This window comes from Lynx rufus, unplaced genomic scaffold (genome assembly GCF_022079265.1).
Source record: "Lynx rufus isolate CCGP_SWC_20201006 ecotype Redwood Valley unplaced genomic scaffold, mLynRuf1.p SCAF_31, whole genome shotgun sequence".
Lineage (NCBI taxonomy): Eukaryota > Metazoa > Chordata > Mammalia > Carnivora > Felidae > Lynx > Lynx rufus.
Genome location: NW_025814847.1, coordinates 4,655,735 through 4,666,328, shown reverse-complemented (window position 1 = coordinate 4,666,328; position 10,594 = coordinate 4,655,735). Strand labels below are relative to the sequence as shown.

The window sequence follows — 10,594 nt, the reverse complement described above, 5'->3', positions numbered from 1 at the left end:
TAGGTGCCAACTGAGGGCTTCTCCACCACCCTCTGGAGCCCCCCGCCTCCTCGTTCACATGGGAAGAGGGTCATGGAGGGGGCAGACAGCCAGACTGTTGAGAAAGGAGGGGGTCTGGCTCCACTTAGGAACTGGCCCTGGACCCCCGGCTTCTTTTCAAATCCCCTCCACCCCATCCCAGGGATGAATGTGCTCACGCGAGATCGAGATCCCTGTCCGGGCCTCCCTAATCCTTCTCCAGGGAACTCGAGACCGGCAGGGAGAGACGAGGCGCGCGCCGCTGCCGCCCGAGGGGGCCAGCGCGGTCCCCCACCGCTCCAGCGCCGCACGCTCGGCGCCCGAGCGGGGCGGGGCCAGGCGGGAGCGCGCCCGGGGCGGGGCTTCGGGGGCGCGCCCGGAGGGCGGAGGGAAGGGCTGGGGGCGTGGCCTACGGCTCGGGGGCCGGCGGCGGCGGCGGCGGCGGCGGCGGCGGCGGGGAGCTGGGAGGCGAGAAGCCGGGAGCGCGGGGCTCAGTCGGGGGGCGGCGGCGGCGGCGGCTCCGGGGATGGCGGCGCCGCTGCTGCTGCTGCTGCTGCTCGTGCCCGTGCCGCTGCTGCCGCTGCTGGCCCAGGGGCCCGGGGGGGCGCTGGGGAACCGGCATGCGGTGTACTGGAACAGCTCCAACCAGCAGTGAGTCGGGGGCCCGGGGAGCCCGCGCGTCCCGCGGCGGCGAGAGGGGGAGTCCTGAGGGCACCTGCGGTGGGGGTCCTGGGAGACACGGCTGGGGGCTGGGGGCGAGGGACCGGGGCACACAGTCTGTGGGCGTCCGCGAAACTCGGGGAGGGGGGGGGTGTCTGAAAGAGGCTGTTGAGGTTTGGGAAGGAGGACTTGGGCCGTGCGGACGCCGCACCCCACCTTGCCTTCTCTCGGCGCCCGCCGCTGGGATAGCGCGCCCCCATCCCACCGCCCCCCCATCTTCGCCCCCTTGGGCCGTGCTGGGCCGTCGCACTTGGGGGGGCGGCGATGACCTGTTTTCACGGTGAGGCTTTCGAGGGCTTGGGTCTAGGACTCTTGCTTTTGAAAAGTGGGGTCCAGAGCTGAGGCAGGGAGTCCGGCCGAGCACCGCCCCAGAACCAAGGCGAACCGGTTGCCCTGATTGTGGGGAAAAGCCCGGCTGGGGTGAGCGGGGGCTGGGTCGCCGAGGCGGGGGTCCTGGAGGTGCTGCTGGGTGACGACGGAAACGTGGGGTATCGGTGAAAGGGAGAGAGGCAGGCAGATGTCGGCGTGTCACACGCGCGCGCACACACACGCCCGGCCTGGGGACGGCGTGTGGCTCGAGTGTGAGCGGGCGTGCGCGGCTGTCAGTGTGCGTGTGTGTCTGAGTGTGTGATTTGTGTGTCTGCGTCGGCGATCGTCTGGGGGTGGGAGGGGGGCGGCGGGGCGGGGAGGGGGCTGCGGCCGCCGTCCGCGTGGCCGGCCGCGTCTGGGCCGGGGTGGCCGCCGGCGCCGCCGCGGTCTGGGCGGGTGTCAGGGCGGCCGGGTGGTTTCCCCGGGTGTGTGGCGCGGCGGCCGGGTCCTCAGTCTGCTCAGTCCTCGCTGCCCTTGTCCTCTCCTCCCGGCCGTGCCTCCGTGCGTATCACCCCGGCCGCCTCCGTGTGTGTCTGTGTGTCGGGGGCATCCCTGGGGAGGCGGGGGGGGGGGGGTCACTGTCACTCCTGGCCGGGCGGCGGCGGCACTGCCTCTGGCTCCCCACCCTGGGGGACGACCCGGGAGCAAACGGCGAAGCCCCAGGGGAGGGGACCGGGAGGGCCGGGCGGCCGCGACCCCCAACCTCCCGGGGGAGGGGCTGCCGCTCGCCGCTCCGCTCTTTGTTGTTTGGGGCTCCGCGCCTCCCCCTCTCTCCCTCCTCGCGCCCGGAGTGTCAGACTGGGGGTGGGGATGAGCCGACGACGCCCCCCTCTCGCTTCCCATGGAAACCTCGGGGGTGGGGACGAGGCCCCTCCCCCTCGCCCCCCGGAGCGGGACTCGAAGAACTCCGGGGGGTGCTGGGGGCGGACTCCCCGGTTCTATCCAGCTCGTCCCCCTCCCCCAGACTCGCACGTCCGCCCTCCGCCCCGCTAGAGTCTGGCGGGGAGTGGCGAGTACGCAGGTGAGGGACCCTGGGGCCCCACCACCCTTGGGGCACCCCCGCGTTTTTAAGGGAAGCCGGGGCCGGGAGTATGCCGGAATGGCCGGGGAGGGGGCGGTGGGCGACGCTGTTGATCAGGTTCCCCTCCCCCGCATACACCTGGGCGCAGGTGAAGGCCCTGGGAGGGGGTGGGGGCGCCCGGTTCCGGGAGCCTCCTTTCCGTCCTCCGCGCCCCCCCCCCACGGGTCTGGACCGGCAGAGGTGGGAGGGGGCGCGCACCCGGCAGGGAGGACGCCGCCGCCCCCGCCTCGATTCCTCGGCCTTTGTTGCCGCTGCGCCCGGGCTCCCCGGCTCCCTCACTGCGGCAGCCGCGGCCCCATAAATCGTGAGAGCGACGTGCTCGGGAGCCGGGAGTGGAGAGGGCCAGGGAGCTGGGGGCGGGGCCGGGCCGAGCCACAGGCTCCCGCGCCCCCTCCCCCCGGTCACGTGAGCCGGGCGCCGGGCTCCCACCCCCCTATCACGTGCTGAGGGTCTCTGCCCCTTGGGGTCACGTGGAGAGGGTCTTGCGACCCCGCCTCCTGGGGTCACGTGGGAGGGCGCTGGTGGGACACGTGCAGAGGCCTCCTTTGACAGACCTGGGGGCAGTGCCCCGCACAGCGGTCATGATCTCGCCCCCTGTCCCCCGACTCAGCCCCTCCGTGTGCTCCCCTGTAATTGGGAAGACCAGTTCCCAACGTGGCCCAGAAACTGGGGATGGGGTGGGGGGCGGTACTATACTGGAGGGAAGAAGGAGAATGTGAGGTCGAGGGGTCCCCTGAGCCCGGAATTGAATTGGGGGTGGGGGGGGGCGGATCAGCTGATGGCCAAATGTGTATGCCCCCTGGTCTGTGCCTCGTTTCTTCGCAGAACTAAGCAAGGTGTCGTCCTTCGCCCCTAACTCAGGAAGCCCGGAACCTCTTCCCTTGGCTGGCTCCTACCCCTCTCTCTGGAATGTTTCTGTTGCTGATCTCGCTTTCATTCACACGTTCATTCAACAAATATTTATTGAGGCTGCACCAGGTCCCTGGTGGCCTGTCCCCTGCGTGTCTCCTCCCGGCCACGAGCCTGTGCCCCGCACCCCCAAGCCGCCGCTCAGAGCCGTCTGGGCTGTGCTGTCTGCGGGCCTCCCCGCCGGCCCCTGCGCGCCTGCCTCCCCCCAGGCCTCCCTTCGTCCCCAGCCTCAGTCCCATCCGCATCCTCGCGCTCTCCGCGATTCTGGGCCCTCTCTTTCGCGGGCTCTCACGCCCGGCCCCTCTCGGGCACTCGGGTCTCTCAGTCACCCCTCTCGGTGCGCGTCTCACTCCGTTTCTGTGTGTCTCGCCTTCGGCTGGTCTCTCGCTCTTCGCCGCCGCTGCAGATCAATAAACCTTCGCCGCCGCCGCCGCTGTCGCAGGGAGGGGGCGGGGATGCGGGGCGCGCGGACGCTCCCCCACCCGACGCCGGCGGGAGAAGCCCGGGCCGGGGGCCGGCGGGGCCCGGCGGGGCGGGGCGCCCCGAGCGCCCGCGGGGTGCGGGGGTGTCGGCGAGCACGCGCGCCCCGCGAACGTTCCCGCCACCCGCCCACCCCGGGCCGGGCGCGCACGTGGTCCGGCCTCGCCTGCGGGAGCGAGCGGCGCGCCGCCTCGGGGGCGCGCTCTAGAGGGGTGGCGAGCCCGGGTCGGCGTCGCTCCATCCCTCCTGCCCTGGGAGAGCTCTGCGTCCCGGCTTCCTGGGTGGGGGCGGGGGGGGGTGAACACGTTCGGGGGCCCCCCGGGATGCTTTGCCTGCTCCCTGGTCTCGTTAGGCACCCTGTTTACCTGCCCCTAATTGCCCCGCGGGGAGAGGTTTGCCCTTCCCTGCTCCCCCGCCGCCCACCCCACCGGGTTGGAGCAGGCGGGGCCCTGAAGGAGTGACGGAGAAGGGTCGGAATGCGCCCCGGAGGCGGCGAGGGCCGGGAGAGACAAAATAACGGGGTGAGGGGGCACCCCCTCCAGGTGGGGTGCGTCAACACCGGTCTTTCTGAGAAAGAGGTGGAGGCTGGGAGGGGGTGAAGTGGGGAAGAACGGAGAACTGTTCGAGGGGACAGGCACACGGCCCCCGCAGCCCACCCCGCTGCCCCCTCCCGGGGATGGGGACCCGCGTCCCCGCCCCCCCCCCCAAGGAGGCGCTAGCTGCCAGCCTCGCTGGGCCTAGCGGCCCCTCCCTCTTCGCTGCCAGGGCAGGGAGGATGGCAGGTTCAATTAAAGTGCCCGAGCCGAGCGGACACCTCACTCGGGTCTCCCACGAGTTGTGACTGGGGACTCTGGCACCCAGTCCCGCTCCCCCCCCCCCCCCCCCCCGCCCACCAATCCCGGCTGCTGCCCGCAATCTTTCCACGACCAGGCTTTCCTCCCGCGTGCCCATGGCGCGCGGGCACTCCAGGGACTGTTCCTGCCACCCAGCCTGGGGACGGACAGGTCAAAGGTGGCCTCTCTTCACTGTAGTCACCCACCAACGTTTCCATAAGGCTAGTCCCCGCCCTGTTGAAGAAACAGAGGAACCCGTCCCAGTGGCTCTGGCTGACTCCTTGCGGGAGTGGGTTGTGCTCCCGGGGAAGGCGCCCCAGGGAGGGACCACTGCAGAGCGGGGCTGGAAACCCGGGGGAAGCTCCAGGACAGAGGCCCCGGGTGGCTGTGCGGCTGCTGCAGGCCTGGCACCCTTTCACTGGTGGCCCCCTCCTCGGAGCCTGTGGGGGAGGGAGGAAGGGTAGACTTGGAAGTTGGGGATAGAGAGGCAAACCCAGGTGGCGCCAGAAGCCAGGCCTGGTCTAACCCGTTTTCCTGCTCCTGGTGCCCCGGGCCGAGATTCCTGCCCACCTGAGTGCCAGGGCCAGGGAGGGGCCTGAGTGACCCATCACTCCTGTGGGAACTGAGTGGGGCTGGTGGCATTCCTGATGACTCAAGGAGGCTCTGCCCATTCTCCTGGGATGCCCAAGCACCAGCTCTCCCCTGTCTGCTTACCGCCTGGCTTGGCAGGGAGTGCTTGGGGAGGGGGCGGCCCAGGCAAGGCCATGGAAGTAGGGGAAGGTGGGGAGGGACCCTCGAGGCCCCACCCAATTCAGAGGCCTCCAAGCCTGTTTTCCTAATGAATCTAATTACTATTTGTGGAGCTGGGAGGTGCCTGGTGACAGGGGGAGCCCGCGCCTCCCTTCAGGGAGTTCCCAGGGACCAGGGACCCCAGTGGTTTGACCTTCTGCCAAGTACCCCAGGCCTCCTGTGTCCACCACGTCCACCTGTCCCTGCCAGGACGTGTGCAGAAGAAACCGGGGGAAACTCCTGCCTACTCTCCGAGTTTCTTTCTCCATTCAGATGTTTTTCCCACCCCACAGCGCTTGGCACCACCATGGAGGGCATTAAGACCAGCACTTTGATGATAATCAGCAAGGCAGGTGGGGATTATGAAGGACCCAGCATCTGCTTCTGTGTCCCGTAGAAGGATCTGGGGAGTCAGTGGCACAGCCATCTTGTCTGGGCACTGTGCCCACTACTCTGCCTGGCACCATTAAGGGGCCAGTGGTGCCAGGTTGGGGAGGAAGATGTATAGAGACAGAACTCGGGGCCGGTGGGCATGATACCACGTGGAGCCTTGCTGTGGAGTCCCTTAGCTCTCCCCGACCTGTTGTATCACGTTATTGGGGACCTTAATTGCCAGTAGTACTGTAGAGAAGAGCGTGTGCCTGTGTGCGTGTGTGCGTGGGCGCGCGCGTGCCAGGGGGGAGTGGGGGCAGGGCCAGAGCTGGAGACTGCTGGGGTCAAGCAACACCGGTGCGTGGGCCCAGCACACACCCAACCTAGGCCGCCCGCTGCACCGTGGACATATTTGTGTGTGCCACAGGACTTCGGTGGGTACTGCGTGGAGCGTCCGCACAGGGGTGTGTGAGGGCAGGTGCTGTCCGACTGGCCTTGGGGGTGGGCCGGCAGCGGCAGGAAAGCATGCCGGGAGAGGCGATGGAGGGTGCGCATCTCTGGGAGGGGACCCCTCCCGCCTTCACCCTTCCCTTCCGTGCCCCTGTCACTCCTCCCCAGCGCTGAATTATGGGGGATGGACGGAGGAAATCCGGGCCTGGGTCTGGGAGTCGCAGGGGCCTGCGCCGTTTCTGTGGTAACCAAAGCGTACGTTCCCTTCTCCCCCGCCTCTCTTTTCCTTCCGAGCCAGGCCGGGCTTCCCTGCGCCTCTGCTGCCCCCTGGCGGCCACCAAGAGAAGGACAGGAGAAGGCGTGGGCCTGGGCGGGTAGCGGGGGACCGGTGGCGCTAGGGCCCAGGGGACCGGGACTGAGCGGAGAGGCGGCTCCGCAGCTACTCGGGGAGGCTCCGCAGACCCAGGGGAAGGTCTGCGGAGCGGCGGGATGGGAAGAGGGTTGGCGTGGGGTTTCTCCTCCCTGACCCGCTTCCTCTCTCCCACAGCCTGCGGCGAGAGGGCTACACGGTGCAGGTGAATGTGAACGATTATCTGGATATTTACTGCCCTCACTACAACAGCTCGGGGGTGGGCCCCGGGGCGGGGCCGGGCCCCGGGGGCGGGGCGGAGCAGTACGTGCTGTACATGGTGAGCCGCGCCGGCTACCGCACCTGCAACGCCAGCCAAGGCTTCAAGCGCTGGGAGTGCAACCGCCCGCACGCCCCCCACAGCCCCATCAAGTTCTCGGAGAAGTTCCAGCGCTACAGCGCCTTCTCGCTGGGCTACGAGTTCCACGCGGGTCACGAGTACTACTACATCTGTGAGTGACGGCCGGCGGGAGGGGCCGGGGGGGATCCCGGGGGCGGGGCCTAAGGAGTGCCGGCCGGGGGCGGGGTTTCGGGGCGGGGCCTAAAGAGTACCTGAGTGGCGGCCAGTGGGGTGGAGTCCCGGGGACGGGGCCTAAAAAGTACCTGAGTAATGGCCAGGAGGGGTGGGGTCCCGGGGGCGGGGCCTAAGGAGACTGAGTGATGACCAGGGTGTGGGGTCCCGGGGGCGGGGCCTAAAGAGTACCTGAGTGACGGCTGGGGGGGGGTCTAAGGGGCGGGGCCTAAGGAGTGATGGCCAGGGAGTGGGGGTCCCAGAGGCGGGGCCTAAAGAGTACCTGAGTGACGGCCAGAGGGGTGGGGTCTAGGGGGCGGGGCCTAAGGAGTGATGGCCATGGGGTGGGGTCCCAGAGGCGGGGCCTAAGGAGAGTGAGTGATGACCAGGGGTGTGGGGTCCCAGGGGTGGGGGCCTAAAGAGTACTGAGTGATGGCCAGGGAGTGGGGGTCCCAGAGGCGGGGCCTAAAGAGTACCTGAGTGACGGCCAGAGGGGTGGGGTCTAGGGGGCGGGGCCTAAGGAGTGATCGCCATGGGGTGGGGTCCCAGAGGCGGGGCCTAAGGAGAGTGAGTGATGACCAGGGGTGTGGGGTCCCAGGGGTGGGGGCCTAAAAAGTACCTGTGATGGCCAGGGAGTGGGGGTCCCAGAGGCGGAGCCTAAAGAGTACCTGAGTGACGGCCGGGGCGTTCCTGGGGGCGGGGCCTAAGGAGTGATGGCCAGGGTGTGGGAGTCCCAGGGACAGGACCTAAAGAGTATCTGAGTGACATCCTGGGGGTGGGGTCGGGGCCTAAAGAGTACCTGAGTGATGGCCAGGGGATGGGGGGGCCAAGGGGTTGGGTCCCAGGGGCGGGGCCTAAGAGTATCTGAGTGACGTCCAGGGCGCGGGGCTCCAGGGGCGGGGCCTAAGGAGTGACTGCCACCGGCTGGGGTCCTGGGAGCAGGGCCTAAAGAGTACCTGAGTGATGGCTAGGGTCCTGGGGCAGGGCGCGAAGGAGAGTACCTGAGTGATGGCCAGAGGTGGGGGGGTGGGGGGGTCCCAAGGGCGGGACCTAAGGAGTACCTGAGTGATGGCCAGGGGGGGTGGGGTCCCGGGGGCGGGGCCTAAAGGGAGAACCTTGAGTGATGGCCAGGGGGTGGGGTCTTGGAGGCAGGGTCTAAAGAGTGATGACCAGGGAATGGGGTCCTGGGGGCGGGTCCCGAAGGAGAATGAGTGACAGAAGTGAAGACTCAAGGGACCGGGGCGGGGCCTAAGAGCGTCAGTGAAGGCAGGGAGAGTGAGGCTGGGGGAATGGGCGGGGCCTAAGCGTGAGTGGCGGCCAGGGGGTGGTGTCCCCAGGGGCTGGGGCGGGGCCTAAAAAAGTTTCTGAGAGGGGCAGACGCTGGGGTCCCCAGGATCCGGGGATGGGGACGGGGTGGAGGTGGGCCTAAAGGAAAGTGTCACAGTGATGACCAGGGCTGGGGTCGCAGGGGCCGAGGCGGGCCCACGTGGCTGCCATGTGGTCTGCATCGCTGGGAGTGACACCTCGGGATGATGCGTGGGGCCTGGCGGCCTTAGGGCTTCCAGCCGGACAGCGTCCGTCCGAGGCTGAGAGGTTTAGTGACAGCCTGAAGGGTCGGTCGCAGGGTCACTGCTTCCGGGAGGGACGTTCCAGGGCTGAGACCTCAGGGCTCAGAGTTTCTTGAGGGCTGGGACCAAAGGGGCTTCGCGGGCTGCCGGCGGAACCACCGCAAGCCAAGTCCAAGGGTAGGGGAGCCGGGAAGGACGCTGCCCGGGGCAGGTGGCGGTGCGGAGGGCGAGAGGGGGCGGGGCGTGGTCCCGCAGAACGCAGCTCAGGCCCCGTCTCGTCCCCAGCCACGCCCACCCACAGTCTGCACTGGAAGTGTCTGCGGATGAAGGTGTTCGTCTGCTGTGCCTCCAGTGAGTACCTCCGGCGCCCGGCCGCGACCCCACCCCCGGCTCCCTGCTTCGGGGCTCCCCTGGCTCCCGGGGGCGGAGGGGAGGGCAAGGAGCGGGGGCTCGCTCCCCAGCTGTAGCGAGGGGGGGTGTCCTGGCCCTGACTCTCCCCTCCTCTCTCCCCCCCGCGCCCCACCCCGCAGCATCGCACTCCGGGGAGAAGCCGGCCCCCACCCTCCCCCAGTTCACCATGGGCCCCCATGTGAGGATCAACGTGCTGGGTGAGTCTGCGCAGCGCCCTCTGGTGGCCACTGCTGGAACCGCAGCCCCCTCCCCGGTGCCTGCCCACCTCGCATGCCTCCCCCGGGGGGCACGCACCCCTCGTACCCCGTGGGTGGTCACGTCCCGGCTCCACCGCTGCTGCCGCTGCCGCGTGCCCCGCCCGGGCGCGCGGCCCAGCCCTCACCAGTCTCTCTATCTGTCTGCCCACAGAAGACTTTGAGGGAGAGAACCCCCAGGTGCCCAAGCTTGAGAAGAGCGTGAGTGGGACCAGCCCCAAGCGGGAACACCTGCCCCTGGCGGCGGGCATCGCCTTCTTCCTTATGACGCTCCTGGCCTCCTAGCTCTGCCCCCTCCCTTGGCGGGGGGACGCGGGGCTGGGAAAGGGCAGGGGGACTCTGGCCTCTCCAAGGGAAGTCCAGCTGTGGGGCCTAGACCCTCTCCTGCTGTGGCTGGCAGTGGGGCCTGCACCGTACCTCTGTGCCCGTCCCCTTTGCCCCCGCTCTCCCCGCGTAGGGCACTGGAGTGGACCAGACGCAGGCACAGCCCCGGGCCCCGGGTGGCCCTGGGGCTCCGGGACCTTTCTCTGATCCCTGGTACCCTCTCCTGTTGTCCCCACCAGAGACAGGTATGCCCCGGAGAGCGCGCATCCGAGCGTGGGAGGCACCCCCGTCGTTCTCTTCTAGGGGCGGAACCCAGGGAGGGGACTAGATGGGCGAGGGGGTGGCAGCGCCCACTGCCCCCTCCCCCTGTTTACAGCAATAAGCACGTCCTCCTCCTCCCACCCCCGCCCCCAGGATTGTGGTTTGGATTGAATCCAAGTTTACAAGTAGACACCCCTGGGGGGGGCGGGCAGTGGACAAGGGTGGCAACGGGTGGGCACCGGGGTGCCAGCAGGCATGTACAGACTCTGTATCTCTATATATAATGTACAGACGGACGACTCCCTCCCCCTCCTCGGTCCCTGACCTTCCCTGACTTCCCCTTCCAGCTTCAGACCCCTTCCCCACCAGGCTAGGCCCCCCCCCTCCGGGGGACCCCCTGGCCCCTCTTTTGTCTTCTGTGAAGACAAGGCCTATGCAACGCACAGACACTTTTGGAGACCGTGAGACAACAGCGCCCCCCCCCCCCCCCTCCAGCCCTGAGCCGGGACCCCAGTCCCAGGACCTGGCCCCGCCCACCCTCCGTGGCCCCACCCATCCTCCTGGGCCTTTTTCAAGTGCTTTGGCTGTGACTTTCATACTCTGCTCTTAGTCTAAAAAAATAAACTGGAGATAAAAATAATCGAGTGTGTGTGATTTCAGGGGCCACCACCCTTCCGGACACTGGTTAAACCCCACAGGGCACAGGGTCGGGGAGGGGATTCTGGGGCCAAAGGAGCAACTGAACACCTCCGTCCGGGCTCTGTCTCCCGTGAGGAGGCAGCTCTGTGTCCAGCGAGCACCAGGGGCTCCCAGCCGGGCCTGGCCGACTTAGGCG

At 68.6% G+C, this 10,594-nt stretch overlaps 1 protein-coding gene across 1 annotated transcript; it reads left to right on the top strand.

Moving 5' to 3' along the window:
* Positions 1 to 544: 544 nt before the first annotated feature.
* EFNA3 (ephrin A3) lies at positions 545 to 9,460 on the top strand. Its single transcript, XM_047092649.1, has 5 exons — positions 545 to 669; positions 6,569 to 6,882; positions 8,795 to 8,860; positions 9,040 to 9,117; positions 9,329 to 9,460. Exons 1-5 carry the CDS (start codon positions 545 to 547, stop codon positions 9,457 to 9,459), a joined length of 714 nt encoding a protein of 237 aa, XP_046948605.1. The 3' UTR covers position 9,460.
* Positions 9,461 to 10,594: the final 1,134 nt, after the last annotated feature.

Excerpts from the sequence above, each read along its gene's own strand:
- EFNA3 (XM_047092649.1), top strand. The coding sequence starts at position 545 with ATGGCGGCGCCGCTGCTGCTGCTGCTGCTGCTCGTGCCCGTGCCGCTG. Across the intron at positions 670-6,568 it reads TGGAACAGCTCCAACCAGCA|CCTGCGGCGAGAGGGCTACA; the intron begins GTGAGTCGGGGG and ends TCTCTCCCACAG. Across the intron at positions 8,861-9,039 it reads GTTCGTCTGCTGTGCCTCCA|CATCGCACTCCGGGGAGAAG; the intron begins GTGAGTACCTCC and ends CCCACCCCGCAG.